Source organism: Manacus vitellinus, unplaced genomic scaffold (assembly GCF_001715985.3).
Source record: "Manacus vitellinus isolate BGI_N305 unplaced genomic scaffold, ASM171598v3 scaffold_18_pilon, whole genome shotgun sequence".
Taxonomy (NCBI): domain Eukaryota; kingdom Metazoa; phylum Chordata; class Aves; order Passeriformes; family Pipridae; genus Manacus; species Manacus vitellinus.
In genome coordinates this window covers 12,900,273-12,920,085 of record NW_021939324.1, presented here as the reverse complement: position 1 = coordinate 12,920,085, position 19,813 = coordinate 12,900,273, and the positions used below count along the sequence as shown (strand labels likewise).

The window sequence follows — 19,813 nt, the reverse complement described above, 5'->3', positions numbered from 1 at the left end:
ATGCAGTTGCCTACTGTTCTTTGAGGGAAGAAGTTTTGTGAGAATTAAGAACTGCAGATCTGTGGACCTCACTGAAAATAAGCTGGGTTTTATTGGTGAATCTTTTTGATTCTCTTGTTGTCTGGAGCTTCTTGAGACATCTGCTCACTGGAAGGGGCAAGTCCAATGAAATCTCTGTGATAAATTAACTGGAAGGCACTTCTTGGGAGGTTCTTTGGCGTTGCAGGGACTGTATGCTGTTTTATCTTTATGGTGCATTCCTTCTCTGAGACTCCTAAAGAAATATTTGCCAGAACCTTATGGGAATCAAAGTTGTCAGATCATACAACAGTCTACTGTTTATTAGTAGTTGAGAAGATACAGTCAAACACTTCCTCAGTTTGAGAGAAGGTGAGGACTGCACTTAGGACCTTTCATGCGTGAAGAAGTCTCTTTTAGAATCTATAAGAATCTAGAATAGATACTAATACCAGTAGACAGAGCAACTTCTGTTAGTCTGGTTCTTTTTGACCTGTAAAGGCCTGCTAGTCAATTTCTCCTCTTGTACTTTTTCCTGCTTCTCTCTGTGAACAATTGTTCTTTTGTCTCTGTGCTAGAGAGGAAAGATGGAGTCTTGCACTTTCAAATAATCCTAACTTAAATGTAATCTTCTAGCCAAAGCTGCGAGCTAGTAAATGTTTGACTTGATGACTAGAACATGGGTTGGAATTTTCCTCACTATTCTTTTCATGAATGTCTATCGTTCTGCCTGTCCCACGGAAGCTATTTTCCTTGCTTCTGGTTTTGCTGTACTAGCAATTTTTCAATAATTTTCAAATTCCTAATGACATTACAGATGATTGAATTGTCTTGATTGAGTTTTGAGAGAATCTGGTGAAATTTTATCCATGTTTTCTTTTTATTTCTATGTATTTATTGTTGTTGGACTTCCAAACAGTTCAAGGATATCTGTGTACAAGAACACGTAGAATAAAGACTTTTGTCTTATTCATTTGGGAGTGGTTAATCTGAGGCCCATTTTATGTGGACACAGTTCTAGTAAAGAGTGAATTTACAGATTGTGGAGTTTGTCTTACTCCTAAGAAAATATAGAAAATTGATGTATGTATAATTACGTAACTGTGAGATGAAGAGACATGCTTTCTCCAAACATAATAACATCACTTGGAAGATAGTGGTTTGATTTGATTTTGACCTCCCCTTCTCCAATTTGATTCCCAAATTTATCCTAGCTATATAACCTTTCCCTCATGGTAAACAAGGGTGGAAAATTAAAATATTGAAGAGGTACTATTTTTCAACAGAGACGCAAACTTTGTCTTAATGTATACTAAAAGTTAGTTGTAATTTTAATTGGAAAGTTCAAAGATGAATTAATGGGTTTGTGTTTGGCTTTTCACAGGGACAAGAAAAGAGACAAAGAAAAGATCAAGGAAAAGGAAAAGGTCAAAGAAAAAGAGAGAGACAAGGAGAAGGATAGGGACCGAGAAAAAGACAGGGAAAGAGAGCGAGATAAAGAGAGAAACAGAGAGAAGGACAAGGAGAGAGATAAGGAGCGAAGCAAAGATAGAGAGAGAGCCCGAGAGAAAGATAGGGACAGGGAAAAGGATAAGGACAAAGACAGACAGAGGGACAAGGATAGGGAAAAGGAAAAAGATAAAGAGAAGGAAAAAGACAAGGAAGAGGTAGACCAGAACAAAGAAAAAGAAGATATTGAGAAAGAAGGAGAGAAGGACAGAGAAAAGATTAAGGACAAAGAAGGAGATAAGGACAAAGAGAAGGACAGGGACAAAGAAAAGGAAAAAGATGGGGATAAGGAGAAAGAGCGAGAAAGAGAAAAGGAGAGAGATGATAAAAAGAAGAAAGATAAGAGATCCAGAACACCCCCAAGAAGCTATAGCTCTTCAAGAAGATCTCGTAGCTCCAGCAGGTTTGTTTAGAATTTTTCGTGCTTTTTTTGACTTGTCAGTTCAGTGAGGCACCATCCTAACTTTTATGTATTGATATCACTGTGTCTCTTACTAAATAAATTTGTATTATTTCCGTTTTTTTATTTTCTTGTAAAGTAAAATCTATTATAAAAAGCTTTGTATGATGCCTGATGGAACCTGGTTTCGTGTTGGGCTGCTAATGCTTCATTTACACATAACCATACAGTATAGTCCTTGAGGACAGTAAGCAGGTGATTCTTGTGCCATTTCTGTGTGTTGCAAACAGGCGAAAGTTCTGACCAGCATCACACATCATCTTTGCCCTGGTGAAGGTTTGAGTCACTGTTACATAGTTCTTTTGTCACTTACATACTGCACGGTGTTGGTCCGTAGATCTTGGGAACAGTTGTTTGATAGTACTTGCCACTTCCTGGCTGGGTGGAGGAGGCAAGGCATGTCACCTGGCTGGCTAACCTTTCACAAGGTGAATATTCAGTTGGAAGATATGGATACCTTGTTTACCTGTGCCTGACTGGATGGCCAGGTACAAGTTAAAAGAAACATTCCTTAACACTGCTGATAGTAACCAGGAAAACAATGAAGTTAATGTAGATGTTGGAGGGAAGCTGAGGGAAGCTTAACTGGAATTCTGGTTGCATTCAGTACAGCAAAAGGAGGCTGTGATTTTATAATCACTCCCTAAATGGTCAAACTCATGCATATTCTAAAAGCATTGCAGCTGAGTTCAGAATTTTTGGTGGATAAGGTGCTTTCTGATACCTCAGGAATTAAGGAATTCAGTACTATTGTTAGATTTAAATAACAAGTTATATTTGTTACCTTGAGATCCTGAAATGCTAGATGAATTGGGAAAAGTTTTATGAATTATAATAATTTCACTGAAGAAAAGCAGAATTCCTATAGTCCTCAAAATTCTTGAGTGCAAGGTTCATAGAAGGTAAAAGATGGTGCAATGTTTTCTGAATATTCTGTTTGTGTTATATGAAATGTCCATGTTGTTTTGGAGGTTTATGGGCAAAATACTGTTTATTTAAGCATATGCGGCTTCCTGTTTTAATGGGTTGAAGACCTACATAGAGTAGAGGTGCTTCTGTTAGCTTTGAAAACATATTTTCTGTCTGTAGACCTCAGGAGTTGAATTAGATTTTCACAATATGTAGCTTATATAAAAACATTGGTGGAAGACCAGCTTCCTAATGTCAAGTAGCAAGTGTAGTTAGCTGGATATTACCAAAAATTCTGCAAAAATTAAGAATCTTACTACTTAAGAAAGTGTTATGGAAGGCTACAATGCCAAGTAATTGAGCAAAGAATTCTAGTAAAAATTAGTGCATCTCTTCTAGTGGAGTCAAAGAACCCTACTTTGGTATGAAGTTAATATTTTTTATACAAATTGCTACACAAGGACAGTCTTCTTTTGAAGATGGAGAATGAGAAATACACTTTTTAGTATGAATTTACAATTCTTTTTCAGACATAACGTTGTCTTTAGAGTATGAATACTGAGGCCAGTACTATTGAACATCATTACTGGTGACATAGATAGCAGGACAGATTGAACCCTCAGCAAATTGCAGACAATAGAGAACCAACTGTGCGGAGAGGCTAGTCCACCAGAGGAGTGTTCTGCCATTTAGAGAAACCTCAGCAGATGGGGAAAATGGACTGATAGTCGTCTCATGGAGTTGAACAAAGAGAAAGGACAAGTCCTGCACCCAGGCAGGAATGACATTGTTGCACCAGTACAGCGTGGGGACTGACTGGCTGGAAGGCTGGCTGGCAGCAAAGGTCTTTGCAGCCGGGAAGGCCAGCAGTGTTGTGAGCAATGTGTATGTATACCTTATAAGAGTGTGAAGAAGACAGAGCCTGTTATCTCTGTGGAGGCCTGTGACAGGCTAAGAGGCAGTAGGCTCATATTAATGTATGGGAAATAAAGGCTTTTTTTCTAATGTTTAAATGGTGTTTTTTCTGGGCAAACTGGAACCAGATACCCCAAGGAGTTGCAGAGAGTCCTCCATCCATGGAGACAGTAAAAATCCAACTGGATATGACCGTGAATAACCTACTTGTGATTGACCCTGTTGTAAGGTGGGGGAGGGATAAGTTGGACTAAGTGATCTTCAGAGGCTTCTTCCAACCTTAGCTATGCTGTTGTTCTCTGAAAAGTAATTGTGAATAGGCTGGGTTACAGAGTCACAGCTTGCTTTTAGAGGTATCTCTTTACTTTAGTGATTGACATTGCCTAGTTGAAATGGTTACAGATCGTTCTGGAGAAGATTATCCAGCAAATTGGCATTTCAGATTAGCATTTCAGTACAGCACTGACTGCTGATCATTTACCTGATGAGTGTAAAATATTGGACAAATAGTACTCATCTTTTTGGAGAAGAGTTGAAGGTGGAATAGAACATACAGAACTTTTTAGGAACTAGGTGGAAACTGACATTGCTTTGCTGACAGGCAGTGTGTAAGTACTGGAAATAAGATGGTTATTTGTGATTCCTAGATGAAGGAAGAGACACAGACCAGGGGAAGAGAAGGATCTGTCTGTCTTTCCAACTGACATCTTACAGGCTAGCAGTGCCAGCAGTACCAGAGGAGGTGCTGAATGTTACTTCCATGTATGATTAGGAAGTAATTAGACACAGTATCACTCTTGAAGTATTCAGACTTGCTTTTTCCTGAATTTTACTATATTAGTATTGTGAAAGAGCACTAATGAAACAGGTGCACAAAAATCTTTTTAAAGACAAATGTAACAGAAATGAGAACAAATGTGGTGAGACACAATTGTAGTTCTTCGACTTGAAATAAGAAAAGCAGAAAATTAAAATTAGATTTCATGAAGAAACAGTTTCTAGTTTGAACACAATTGCTAAAGTACTTTTTACTCGCTTGTATGCTGGAAAGCAAAATAAAGCAGCGTTGTACTTGATGTAGCCAAAGTTGGAACACTGAGAATAATCAGTTTCTAGTATCCTTATTTGAAAAATGACATGCTTATTAACAAGTGAACAGCTGATCAGTGATTGTGTTATTTGCTCCATGATTCTGATGCAACTTCAAATTTTTGTTTACCAGAGATGAAATTGAACTTAAAAGCTTATTGAACAAAATATTTAAGAAACCTGCTCCTCTGCAGCTTCAGAAGGTCCCTGTCTTGGTTTTGGCTGGGAGAGAGTTAATTGCCTTCTTGGCAGCTGGTAGATGCTGGAGTTTTCCTTTTTTTCCTGACAGTTCTCCCCAGCCCCAGCAGGGGAAGGGAGACTGGTAGTGAGCTCATCTGGGGTTAAACCATAACAGTTGTTTTTGGACTTCCTTTGTTCCCGCACCAGCCCCTTCCTTGCTCAACCTTCTCACACTCTGCCCAGCTCTGTGTCACAGGGGTTGAGAAAGAACATTTTGGTAATTGAAACAAAATAATAATTATAATAACAATAATAACTGTCGTGGGAAGGAGAGAGAGGGGAATAAAACCCCAGACAAACAAGTGATGTACAACACAATCACTCACCACCCACCAAGCGATGTCCAGCCTGGCCAGCTCCGCCTTATGGTATGGAATATCCCTTTGGCCAGTTTGGGTCAGCTCTCCCTCCCAGAGTCTTGTGCACCTGGTTGCTGGCAGAACATGGGATATTGAAAAATCCTTGATACAGAGTAAACAGCAACTAAAACATCAGTGCATTGTCAGCATTATCCAAAACACAGCACTGTACCAGTTACTCGAAAGAAAATTAACTCTGTCCTGGCCAAAACCAGGACAGTCATGGTAGATGATATGTCAGAGTATCAATCCAGGTAGTGATACTAGGCATAACTTAGTGTGTCCTTCCATAATTTATCTAATAACTGTTGATTTCCTGCCTTTTCTAAATACTAGAGGTTTAAATATTCACACCTAATGGTGTGAATTGAAAAACTTGGTATGCATAAGTGTAGCTTTTGTGTCATATCTAGAAGTTAGTTTTTAACTTTCCTGTTTTTCTTTGATGGCTCTTCCAATCTGGTTTTCCTGCTGTATGAAGAGTTAATAGGAGAAAATCATCTTGTTTTGTCAAAGATAGGTTTTGCATTTATGTTGAATGAAGCTTTACTAGATTAGTTTTTGCTTCAACATGTGCCTCTTCATGTTTGCAACCAGTTATTTAAGATTTTGTTCCATTCAGGATCAAACTCCATAACGGCAACTTCAGCAAACTCCAGCTATGTAAAACAGCTGTTCTGTAAAATACAAGCTCTTCTGTGTGCTGTAGAATGATAGCATTCTGTTTGCTGAGCAAGGACCACTAGAAAAACAGTAAATATTTGCTTATTTATTCTGATTTTGACAACAACTTGGGATTAATTGTTAACGGTTTACTTCTAACCCAACATAAATTCTAGGTCATGTATTAAATTTCATTCATAAATTAAATTTCAGTCAGATTAACCTGAAGTTTCAGTGATCTTCAGGTTGTAGTGTTACATTTTTGAATTTCATATTACTCAAGTTATGCCTTTGTCTTAATATGGCACTTCATTCAATTGAATTCTTTTCCTGACTGAGGAAACTCTTAGTTAATACAGGATTAGTGAATTCAGTGTGTTTCCATTGTTAGCAAGCATGCGATGATTTAAAAACATAGTATTTGAAAGGGTACAAACTTTTTTTCTACTTCAAGCCCTTGCCTTTCCCACCAAACTGGCACATAAGAAATATTTTTTTCTTTGTACAGTTTGTGTATTGTTGGTGATTTATAATGTTAAATTCAGGGATACTTGCACAGTGGATGTGTTAGATCATTTATGAGCTTTCTCCTTTTATCTGGTTCTTGAGTTTATTATTTTGGGGTTTGATGATCTTGAATTTCTTGGTCCTGTAGAGAAAGGCGTAAAAGGAAGAGTAGAAGTCCTTCCAAGTCTCCTAAAACATCGAAAACAGCAAAAAGAAAGTCTTCACGAACTCCTTCCCCCAGAAGGTCAGTTTGATGTAAACATAAAAGTTAATGATCAGTAAAGAAGGCAGGATTTATAACATTTTCATTGTTTTATTGCCTTTGCACTAATCATCTCAGATGATTACAGTTAGTCAGTATGATTCAGTTTTAATTTAAAACCAACCCAAAACCTTAATGGATTTTAGCTTTGGTATGCTTTCAGTGGGAGAGTTTCAAATCAATCAGCAATGCAGATTTGCTTCAAAATGATAAAACCCTTTCATCTGATAGAGATCAATTTGCTTTTTTCTTGGCAAATACAGTGTGGACTGATCACTTTTACACTCTATAGTTCTCTTCAAGTCAAAAAATCCTCTTGCCTTTATGAAAGGTTTTTCTGTTACATTTTAGTTTTTTTTTAAAATGCACAGCAGAGAGTTTAAGTTAGCAGTCAAATAGTTTGAAGTTGGATCAAATCCTAATTTGACTAAAAATTTTCTGAAACAGAAATAAGAAAGAAAAAAAAAGAGAAAGAGATACAAATAATGAAAGAAGAGAAAGAGAACGCTCCACCTCCAAGAAAAAAAGTAGTAAAGAAAAAGAGGGAAAGGAGAAATCTGACAAAAGCACCACTACTTTGAAGGTAAGCTTGTGTGACCCAAGTGATCAACAGACTAAAGTGGTGGTAGTGAAGCCATTACTGAAATTCCCTCCCTCCCTTTTCTTTCTTTTCATCCGACCGTCTTTTACTTCTTCTGTTTTCCTTATGAAATTATTACTGTTTGGGTTTAGTTTTTGCTAGTTGGAGACCCGCAGTTGGGATGAGTGGGCCAGTTGGTAAGTCTCCATGTTTGAACTATACTGGACCTGTAGGAGTGTACAGACACACTTAGTTTTGTTACTCTTTCCTGTTGTGTGCCCAATGTTAGGAATTGGCTGGCTGCCTACCTTTGTGAGCAGGCAGACCATGTAACTAAGAAGCAGTGTTCAGATGCATCTTGACTGTCAAGCTGAAAACATTATTTAAATAAACTTCCACCGTGCAGTTCAGCATCTCCCTCGTTTCCTTGGTCCTGGTCTGTGTATTGGATTCTGCAGGAGTAGAGTTGAACAGTTGGGGAAGAGTGATATGGGATTTTTCCTGCAAAAGAGAAGGTGCTGCAATTAAGAAAAGAAACATCTTCAAACTGTTTAATTCTAGAATTTGAATAGCAGCATGCTTTAAAGAGTAGTTTGTTGTGCTCAGAATTATACAACTGTTATAAAACGGCTGATTTATGTCATTCTACAAAGCTTAACTATCTTACCTAAGAACTCTGTTAAAATGCATCAGATACCTAAAAAAATAGGAAAGAAAAAATGTAGTCCTGTTTTATTAAAAAAATGTGGTGAAATCTTAATTTCTGGAGCTGTTTCTCATAGGTGCTGCTTGTTCTGTTTTTTAAGAATATAGATAATAAAGACAGATCACTTTATGGCAGTGATTTCTTGGATGAAGGGTTGGTATGAGTGCCTAATTTCAGCCAATTGAAAAGAAAGCTTATTTTAAAAAAACAAGGGGCAAAGAAGTTCACACCCTCTGTTCTAAAAATTGCAGAGACAGGATAGGCATGTAAAAATTGAGACAATAAAATTACCAAGAGCTGGTTGGAAGTCATATTGTATAATGCTAAGAAATATTTTTTTATAAAATTATTTTATCTTTGGTAGGAGAAAGATAACAATAAAGAGGATCAGAATTCAGAAACTGACAAGGAAGTAGACAATAGAGATGCACAAAGAACAGATGAAGTCAAACTACAACAGAATGGGAACTGTCAACCAAATGAAGAAAGCCTGTCAATTAAAATGGAAGAGGTTTAAAGCAAAGAATGGACTTGTGATTCAACTAAGGAATGAAATCCAAAGCATCTTATTTCCCAGAATGAGGAAGAAAATGTCAAAGCAATCAACCTGACCGTATTGATAGTACTAGTAGTTCCTACAATTCTTGTGATAGCTTTGTTGTCTTCTTGCTGTAAAGCAAGAGAACACGGACCAGTCGTTATACCATGAAAAGGCAGATGCCATCAGAACTATTCATCTCTGAAAATCCATGCATTTCCATGATGGCTGTACTTGTAAAATTATGTATGTTACGTTTTGCTATAAGCTGTTACAAATAAGTAGAAACTGAAAGATGTAAACCTGTACTTCCCCAAAAAAGCTGAAGGTATGCATTGAAGGTTGTTTAAAATACTGCTTGTTGATGACTTGTGTTGTTTTGCCCTGTGGGTTAAAAAATCCCAATGTGTAATGTTTGATGTGCTTGAAAATGGTGCATAAATGTACACACCTTCTTTCCTTGTAAATGACAACTGTAGGGAAAGGGGTTTTAAACATAAACACAATTTTACCTTATGTTAAATACCCAAGAATTAGTATGTTTTTCATTTGCTCACTGCTTGAGATTCTTCGGGTTTATTATTTAAAAGAATTTTTTACTAATATCCCTAAAATTAATATTTCTTTTAAAGTATTTGAACAATGCATGCTCTTTTTCTTTTCCTGTAAGGAACATTGCCATGTTATAGATATTTGGTTAGCTTACTGGGTTATTTTAGGATTGGTTTGTTTTGTTGTTTTCTTTGTCCTTACAGAAGTGAGCACATCAGTATGGTATTATCAGAACTTACAGCTTTGTTTTGAGATGTACTGCAGTGTGTCTGTTAAGCTGCAAATAGTACAGGTGCCATTAAGGAAATAATTTTTTTCTTTGGTTAAAAAAATATGGGAGCACAAGCAGAAGCTTTAGTGCCTTCTTAAAATGTGATATTTTCTAGAAATGTATATGTGCTGTTACACATTTTCAGCTAAACCTTATATGATCTCTCTTGCTATTTTGCCACCACCGTACTGTGGACAAGGATGCAAGTGATTTGTCAGAACGGTTGTTTGGTTCGTTTGTTAAAATACTGAAGCTCCATCTTACTTTTATTTTTTACTCTTAAAGGAGATTTATAAATGAGAGCAAAAATGCAGTGTGGAGACCACCACTGTACAAAAGTAGTAGCTCAACATAAAACGTGTTCTGATCACCTGCATCAAGAAAGCCCTTAAGACATTTAATCTACATTTGGATGGCCTTAATAGTTACCTCTTGATCATCTTCTCTGATACCTGTAGGGTGATGTAGAAGGAATTGTTTGCAAAGCAGTGGGGGATAAATAATTTGGGCAAGAAAGTTTAATTTACACAGGGCTTACATAGTAGAGGTTTTTTTCATTTTTTGGGAAGAAAGCATGTAAGAAGAGAATGACGAAATATTTTTGTCAAGGTAAAAACATGGCTTGTGTTCTCTGAACTAATTTAATTGGTTACATGAGATTTCTGAAAAGTCATACTTCTAAGACATAATTATAGCTAAAGTGGAGTAGATTATTTTTACTACAACTTAATGCAATGGAATTAATTGCCTTACCTCATGGGAAGTGTTATTTCTTTCAGTTGAAATAAAAAAATAGTAGTGTATTGGCTATTTGCTTTCTATTTGTTATACTTTTCTTTTGCATAGTTAATTCTTTCAGTGGGGGGAGGAGACCATGTTACAGGGAACAAAAAATTTGCCCAATTCCCAAGGTAATCAAATCAATTTGATTGTGAAGCTGCTTAATCACTCTTCATTTTTTATAAGATTTAGTGTTTTACCACTACACATTTAAGAGTACAGAAAATGCTTTACCATGTAAAGTGTAGACAGCCATAATTCTGATAAGGAATAACAAATCTGTGTGCTTACAGGAAGACTGTGAAGGATTGTGTCTTGCAACAACAGCTGTGTTGTTTATGATGTCTAAGTAGCATAGAGCAAAGAGATTGTTTCTATACTTGTTATCTTTGGTACCATTTCACAATAAAATTGAGTATTTTAGAGGGAAATTTCTGCTGATACATACTTATTAAAGGAATATTTTTAGACCACGTGGTCTTACTCAGACAGCTTCTTTGGTTCAGAATGTAGGTATTAGTGAAAACATACATGTATTTTTTTATGGTATCTTTGAAAAGCGAAGTTTCTCCTTTGGGAAGAATTAGAATTTTTGAAGTGTATCATGTTTTAGCTGATATTAGTTTATCTTTAGTTTTCTTAATCTGAAATTGGATAGCCCTATGATATATCTGTTATAGAATATGTAAAGGATTGTGTACACTTAGCTGAGAAACATGCCTTTGGAAATTGATAGTTAAAGGTGGCAGCCTTAACTTACTAGCTAACTTAGCACATATGTGAGGCAATATGCAGCACATTGTTGTGTTGTATGTGAATTATGGCTCCTTACAAAGTTTTTGTTTGTTTGTTTTTTAAAAAAGGAAAGAAACAAACAACCAAAGCAACCAACCACCAAACACACACAATTTCCTCCCCACCTCAAGTCATATTTTCTTCCGAATACTTTGTTTTTTGATTTTACTTTGTAAATACTGTGCGCATCTGTGAGGAAGTTAAGTTTTGCCTATTTGTATAGGATGTTTTATGGTTCCTCTCTTCCTAAAAAGCCACTACTAGAGAACTATTACTCCATAAAATGTGTATCTCAGCAGAGGGTAGTTAATTTTTAAACTGGTAGTGTAGCACAGTAATTAAGTTCCCGCTTGCTCCTACAGGATTGCGCACATTATCCACTGAATGTGTCCATCTTCCATGGGAAGTCCATTGCCTCATTATTAACAAGGTTGCATGCTGAGCTGCCATGTCGGATCACCTGGGTTTCTGCTTTATAAATGGGATTAAATCGAGTGGAGGTTTTCAAAACAGTGTAGTTCACAGTAGCTCTGTTGCTTTACATGTAATTTCATCTGAATCAGCCTTTACTTCAAATTTTAATTGCTCAGAAGAGTGATGATGCGGTGCCATTTTGTAAAGACCATGTAAAGCACATATGCATAAGCTTCCATTAGTGCCCACAGTTACTTCCCAGCAGTGTTTCTAGATAACAGACATGGCTTTTGGATTAAGAAGATAGCAGAAGAAAACTGCTGGTGGATGAAACAGGATTTCAAGCTCAAGATAGAGGTGGCTGTGGCTTAGATAAATTCTTCAGTCAATGGATTTACACAGATGTGAGGGATGGAATTTTGTTCGCAAACACTGATAGTGTGGTATGTTAAGAATGCTGGTTTTTTTCATATTTCAGAACTAGAAGTAGGGATAAAAGCACTGGGTTAGAAACTAGAAATATCTGAAGAATACCTGGGAAATTGATGAGATGTGGGTTCTGCCTACTCATTAATCACCTGCTAATTTGTTTTGATGGCACATCAAAATAGATACATCTGAACTAGCCTTACATTAGCTAGCTGACAGCAGCAACCTATGCACAGCTTGGATTCTGAAATGAGCTGTGGACACTTGGATATTTTACTCTGCTGCAAGGGAGGAAAATTCTGTAGTCTGTAGTATGCTTTGTATTGCTTGCTACTGTTCTCTGGCCCAGTTACATCTAAGGCTGTACCTGAAATTACTTTGAAACCCTGCAGGTCTGTTACAGCGTAGCTTCTCTTTGTTGCGCTTAGCTTGTACTGATACTTTGTGATAGTAACTAAAGTGGGGATTTTCTTTTGGTCTAAGAAAGAGATAAGTGAAGGCTGCTTTGTAAGTTATAAATTATTGTATAGTTCTTACCTGTCCTTATTACTCAATTTTTTCATTCATGTGTATGACCATTGCAAGCAGTAATGTCATAGTGATGTGTGTATTGTCTATTTTAAAGTCTGAAGCATTTGCATCACTGTCTTTTTGTTGGTTTGTAATGAAAGAAGATTTGGAGTTCATGTACTTTTAGAGGGGGGGGAAAAGAATCCAAAGTATGATAATTGCATCATAATGGTAAAACGGTCTTTAGGATGTGAATTCTGAATAATGAACTGGGTCATATTATGGGTCCCACTTGCCACTTGTATTTTCCATTTTATAGCAATCAGTTGTTGCCTTTGGTGTTATCCTAAGTTTAAACGTGAAAATTTGATTAGTGGCATAAATGCTGAGATCTGTAAATGGCTAAAATCATGTCAATCAGTAGGCACTTAGTTCAGAGAGATGCAGTTTTCTCACTAGAGATTGGAGTGTGAAGAGTTGAAATATGTAGATATCGTTAAGTGTTAGTGCCTAAAGAGAATCTAAAATTTAATTTTGTTTGCTAATATGTAAACAGAACAGAAGCTTTCAGCTTGTACTTTAGGTTTATTTTTATATGTTGAAAAGTGTAATTGAAATTATATTGAAAACTAAAAGCACAAAAGGGGATTTTTTTATGTATGAGAATCATACTTTCAATTGTTTAATTTTAGACTTTTAAAAAATGTCATTGCATGTAGTATTTATTTTTATCAAGAATGCCTTGTTTCTAAGTAAGTCCTGTTGCAGGATCCGAGCATGTTAGTGTGTGGCTTTCTTCTGTATTCTCTTCAATGGACAACAGCTTAATAAACTTGTCTGACAATATACAGAGGCAGCTACTTTCCAGCTAGTTTGAAGAGATGAAGCTGTTTACACATCGATTATGTATTGTTCAAATAAATGCCACAGTTGAGAAGCTATCTGCAAACTTCAGTTTCAGTATTTTCTGAACACATGAACTCTTACTATGCAAGAGGGAAATTTTTTTTTTTTTTTAAATTGTCATGACAGTCAATTTTAAGATTATTGAGCTTAGTAGAGGAGAACATGGACAGCAAAAGTGAGTTTTTAGCTGTTTACATATTCTATTCTAGAAAGCTTCAGCTTACACTTTGTTTTAAATTTTGTTGCATTTTTTGTGTTCTCTAGTGCCAAATCTGAGATTAGAGGGTCTTGGTGTACAAAATGTGTTCTGTACCAATCTTTATAATGAAATTATTCTTCTCATATTGAAGAAGTTACATGTGTCATCTTTGGCCTAAAAGATGTATCAGCAATGGTAAAAGAGTAATTTCATCTTCCTTTCGCTCAGTTCTTCATGTCACTAATGAGGCTGTCAGTTAAGTAGCTTTCTTAGAAGAAGTTGTAGCTCTACTCCTTCCCTAGTGCAAAGATTTAGAATTGCTGCTGCACTGATGAGTAAATCATGGGCAACTTAGAAATTGCTACTTTGAAAAGCCATCATTTGCGTAATATAATTCATTTACATAATATAATTTAATCAAAGGAATGAGTGATCCACTCCAGAAACACCAGGAGACTAATTTAACGTTCACAATTTATGTAGCCTGTCAGTACACCCTTTCTGGTATTTTCCCCACTGATATGGGAGCTGTGTCTCCTTTGCTACACACAAATCACACTTATCACTGTCTGGGTTCAGATATACCTGGGGAACCTGAGCACCCCAGCAGCAAAAGTATTATTTCCCTTCTCTAAGTTCGATATTTCTAGTAATAATGTAGGTATTCTAAGTTTAGTTAATAGATAACCAAAATTGTGCTATGTTGGTATAGTATATTTTTGCATTAATGAAGCAACTATGAAATGGTACATATAAAGAAATGTTAAATGCTCTTATGTAGTTGTTATTTTCATAAATAAACAATGTTCCAAAGTTTTAATGGTGTCATAAACTCACTTCCACTACATTTGGATGAGATACAGTGAATTACTCTGAAGCAAGTCTCTGTCTCTCCTTTTTTTTTTTTTCCTTTTTTTTTTTTTTCCATAGGCTTCATCTGCCCCAGAATCAAGTGTTACAAACTAAGTCTGTTCTACTGATACTGGCAAGAATGTTACAGGAAACGTGATAAGGGTTTAAGTAATTGAATGTATCACCACTGTTTAGTTACAGAAAAGGCTTTTGAACCCCCTATGTGAGTAGGGGAATTTTTTCTGCAGAGAAAAATACCATAGTTTCACCAGAGAAAGCTTGTCAGTTTCAAACAGTAAATCAATAAATGTAACTGTATAGAAGACTATGTCAAAGTAGGATCAGGAGTTCAGGCAGAGCTTCTGACATTAACAGTCATACCGATGTATGTAATGGATATTTTCATAATAAAATTCACTTTTCGATGCTTAAGTTTCTCTATTGCTTTGTATAATGTGTAAGAATCCAAATAAACAGGAATGATTAAGGAGCAAAAGTTTGGGATTTGCTTGTCAGCAGTGATCTGATCTTTGATTTTTGAGATCAGTTATGTCTGTAAGGAGACTAAGGCTGGTTTAGTTCCCACCGATCAGGGGTTTTAGTCAGCACATCTGTGGTCTGGATAACTGCATTTCACCATGCTGCTGCTCTGAATGTGAAAGCAGGGAAAAACTGATCTGAGAAACACTGAGATGACTGCAAGAGTTCAGAACATGTATTCTTTCTTTGTTGTATACTGCCTACTTTACTTACGGAACTAATAAAAAGAAATTCTTCTAGAGAAGAAGAGTGAACATTGACAAAAATAGTGATAGTCTTTTAAAAATAGTGATAGTCTTTTAAAAATAGTGATAGTCTTTTAAAATCAAGATTTTGTGTTCATGGCTTGTTTTGTCTCCTTTTTTCAAGAAAACAGGCAGACATGAGTGTTAGTACTTTTCTCTTATTGTATACTTCTACATCGGACCTGGGGAAGATTGTGCTTCTCCTTCTGTTTTTCTCTCTGCAAATCTTACATTTATTTTTAAAGATAAAGGCTAAAGAAAACCCTCCATTTTTATTGAAGCAATATTTTCAACAATTGCTTTAGATTACTGGATTGAGGAGTTAAAAGTAAATGCATCAGTCCACGAGAAGTAACATTTTCCATAATTGTTCATCTGCTTTGTTCAATATTAAGGAGATGATACTCTTCTTATTCAGCTAAGAGTCATTTAATAAGTTTTCTGAGCTGTTATGTCTTTCTATTAGCATGGCATTTTCCTTACAAGGATTCAACTCTTACACATCTCAATCCTCATCAAGGCTAGATATCTAGGAAGGACTAGTATTGCCTGAACCATGCTGTAAATCATACTAACCCATGTTACAGATCAGTATTTCTGGATGAAATACAAGAGAGGATAAATAGAAGAATGTTATGAGACGGTATATATTATCCAGTAACAAACATGTAATGCTTTTGGTTTGTTTTGGTGTGCCCAGTAAAACTGTTGAGCCAGAGGAGATTTTGCGTTTCATTTATCCCAAGTTTCATTTGTATCACCAAGGAGATCCTTTGATTCACTAAGATCTTCTGACTTTTGATATGTTTGCTTTGTTATGTTTGATTTGCTGCCTAATTTCCAAAGAGGATGGACAGATGGCAGTTGTACGTTTATGGTATAAGCCTGGGAGACCTAGAGGCTGCTTTATAGGGCCATTTCTCAGATAATGTGCTGGCTTAAAAGTTAACCAGCAGGGGAAATGAACTCAACTCAAAAGAGAGATTATAAATCAGAATAACAATTTAATAAAATAATACAATAAGTACAATTATACAGACAAACAATTGGTTTTAACCCACAAAACCCAAATATATAACCCAGCACCTTGGGGCATGAACAAAGTGGTGTTCCTTGGGCCCCCTGAGTCCAAAGGAAAAAGAGTTGGTGAGAGTGCTGTTGCAGTCTGGTCAAAAGTGGTGACTGCAGTCCAGTTGAGGGTGGTGGTCTCAGTCTGGTTGAGAGTGGTGATCTGCAGTCTTCCTCTGGATCCCACAAGTGGTAAAAAGGTTCCAAAACTCCAAGTTTATATATTCTCCAGTTCAGACAGGAATGCTCAGTCCTTCCCTCAGAGTGGGGAATTCCATAAAAGGGTATGAGGACGGGAACATCTTCCTATCTGCAGGCCTCTACTGCTAACAATTTCTGGGAAATGGCATGGAAGGCTATAGAATACAGAGTTTTGGGTTACACCCATACCATGATGAACTGGTCTCAGCTGTCCTAACTAGGACAATGTAGTAAGTCACTCTAATACTCTCTAATTTTATATCAGGACTTAGAATACTTTCTTTGTTCAGTAGAAGTGTGTCAGTGCTGAATTAATTAGCTCGAAGTACACTTCAGAATCTTTAGATGGAAGAAGGTGTTAGACCTGGGTCATTGCATTGCATTGAATGCATTAGAAAGGGGGTTTGACTGTGTTTTTTTGACTGGATGAAAAATGGCAGGTATTGCATAAGTTAAGTCATTCTAGTAAATCAGATTCCTTTGCTTATTTTTACCTATGTGTCGTGGTTTGAACCTTGTTTTCCCCCAGAGGCTAAGAAAAGTGGTAGACCCCAAGGGGTGGAAACCCCTGGAAGTTTTAGAGTTCTGCCCAATGGGCGCTCCTGCAAAAATGTCAACATTCCACAAGCTCACCAGAAGAGATGAGTTGTAGTTTGGTTGTAGGAGAGGTGGCCATGTTGTAGAGCCACGAGGAAGGGGCTCTGAGCCCCTCGGGCCCTCTGCGGCCCTCCCAGCCCCTGGTTGGGGGGCTGCGGGGACCTGGAACAGCATAAAGCTGGGCTGGGTGCCTGTAGTTATGCCGGGAGATGTTTTCTCCATGGGCACAGAGCAGCAGCCGGCACTGACCAGAGAAACGGTGGCAGAGAGCCAGAGATAAGAACCTGAACTGAAGGAGCAGCAGAAGCAACATGCAGCACCAGAGAAAGGACTCCTGGAAGGAGAGTCAGGAGAAAGAGAGCCAGCAGCCTGAGAGACAGAGTTCTGGGGGTAAGACTGTACCAGCCCCCCAAAACTCCTTTGAGATCCCTCTGAGAAAAGAGGGAGATGGACTCCTATTTAGGAGAAGAGTTTTAGACATGCAGCACTGGAGAGAGAGAGGAGCTGAGAAGCTCAGAGCGTCCCGGAGCTGGACCGGGACGGCCAGAGGAATGCGGGGGGAGTTGACCTTGGCTCTCCCCCCCCTTGCACTGCTGCCACGGTGGCAGCCTGAGAGACAGGGCACAGAGGCCCTGCAAGGAGCTGAGTCTCCTGGAGATACCAGACCGTCACGAAGACCCCCCTGTGTCTTCGTGATATGACGTGGTGATACGACCTTGTCTGGGGTTACGAAGCCCACGGAAGACCCCTCGGTTGGAGGCGATGGGGCCGAGAGAGGTTGGATACCTCCCTCGTGAGTGCTGGCAGAAAACCAGCCAAAGCTGCTGCTGCATGTGGAGAAGACAGACAGACTGCTGCCTCAGAAGATGCTGCTGTTCAGAGACTGGAAGGGATCTGTCCTTCTTTCCCTCCTGGACTTTTATTTGGAGGGGAGAAGAGATCTGATCATTGTAAATACATATGTCATGGTAGAGATAGTTGTGATCATGTGTATAATGTGATATGGTATTTATTTGTACAGTCATTGTAATATATTCCCTTTCCCCCCACTTTGAGTCTGGTGTGTTTTGTCTGGAAAAAAACCCATCTCACATTAGGTTGAGATGTGGGAGGGGGAATGGAGCTAGGGAATTGGATTTTGGGGCTATCTCAAACCATGACACTATGGAAATTTATAGTTGTAAGGAATGTAGTAATTCAGCAGGTGATAATAAAACATATAAATCCTACTACTTTTTTTTAATAACTTTCTTCTGTCAGATGTCCAATAGTAGCTCATAACTGCAAGTGAAGCAAGTATTATGTCCCTTTTGAAGTGATCGTGTTTTGTGGCTTCCATGTCACCTTCTGCCTGTAAGATTAGAAATTTTTGCTTTTATGCTTGTTATCAAGAGGGATGAATAGAGATCTGTAAAGACCACAGAAGTAAAAGTTTTTGTTTTAGAACCTATATCAGCCTTCCAGGTCGTAGTTCTCAAGAGCTCTATAAAAGCAATCCAGCATCATTCCTGATCTGTCTCCTGTCATAAAGAGGTGATTAACTATCCAAGCCTGCTGGTAGCACTGTTCAGTCATCTTCTGACTTAAAGGCGCACACTTGATATATGAAGTGCCTAACATTAGTGATCAAACATCTCTGGGTGTGATGATTATACCATGTAAACTGTTGCTACTACTTGGTGCTTAGATAATGGGAAGCTGTGACAATGTTAGGGTGGAATAGAGGTTTTGAAAAGAATGCTTTCCAGCACAATACAAAATCAATAGGTGGAAAACTTCCTTTTTAAATATGATTCTGTGTATCATTTACCAAGACTTTCCAAATCACAGACTTGGATTTGCTATAGTGGTACCTTATTTTGAAAATGTTGCCATTATTGCTAAGAACATGATCTGGTTATATGATTCAAGTGAGAAATCTCCAAGAAAGGTTCAAGCCGCTGAAGGCTTGTTGAGGGAATTACAGTGTGGAGACAGAAATGTTTACTCCAAAATCTGGTGTAGGAAGAGCATCTTCTGGAAGTTAGGCTATGCCACACTGCAGTATGAAATTCAGTACTCGAGCACCCCCTCCTGACCTATCACAAGTTTCAGATAATGTTTGAAATACTGTGTATTTAGACATAGAGTGTGCTACAGGCTTTGTTACAAGCCTAGTGCAAAGTACCACTATTTTTAGTACTCTACAACTGCTATTTTTGTGCCCTACTGTAGAAGTAATCTGCTAAGAGGCACTGGAATGTGATGTACCTATTTATACATGAATAGGAGATACTCCATGTGTGTTGCAGGGCCTTTTTAGTCATACCTAAAATAGGTTTGTTTTGACTTTCATGTTATGCCCAGTTCATTATCTGGTGCTTTGGAACAACCTTGGAGGACTGAGTCTGATGTATTGTTGGAGCTTTGCGTTTGATTACATGCACTTAATTAGCTGATGGAATGTATTTGTTTGAACTGTTTCTTTTGGAGGATGGAAGGTAAATTAGAATGCCTGCGAGCAGAAAGGTGCTTTTATTTAATGAGAGAAAATGAAGTAAATTAGAGCTCTATAGTCCTTACTGCAGTGCAGTTTATGATTGCAATGACAGTTTTGCCAGCAAAGAAAAGAGAGAGGAACTGTAACGTTGAATTCTGTAACATGGCATTAGACAGAGTACCATGATGCCAGTGTGCAAAATCGGGCCACCTGGGCAGCA

At 37.6% G+C, this 19,813-nt stretch overlaps 1 protein-coding gene across 4 annotated transcripts in view; it reads left to right on the top strand.

Moving 5' to 3' along the window:
* The window catches only part of SREK1 (splicing regulatory glutamic acid and lysine rich protein 1), a 38,658-nt gene extending 23,763 nt beyond the window's left edge, over positions 1–14,895 (top strand). For all 4 annotated transcript variants that reach the window (XM_018070312.2, XM_018070314.2, XM_018070313.2 and 1 more), the window contains exons 9-11: positions 1,403–1,930; positions 6,818–7,514; positions 8,582–14,895. In XM_018070312.2, the coding sequence (XP_017925801.1) occupies positions 1,403–1,930; positions 6,818–6,923 (634 nt within the window). In that variant the 3' untranslated portion in view covers positions 6,924–7,514; positions 8,582–14,895. The remainder of the gene's footprint in view (positions 1–1,402; positions 1,931–6,817; positions 7,515–8,581) is intronic.
* Positions 14,896–19,813: the final 4,918 nt, after the last annotated feature.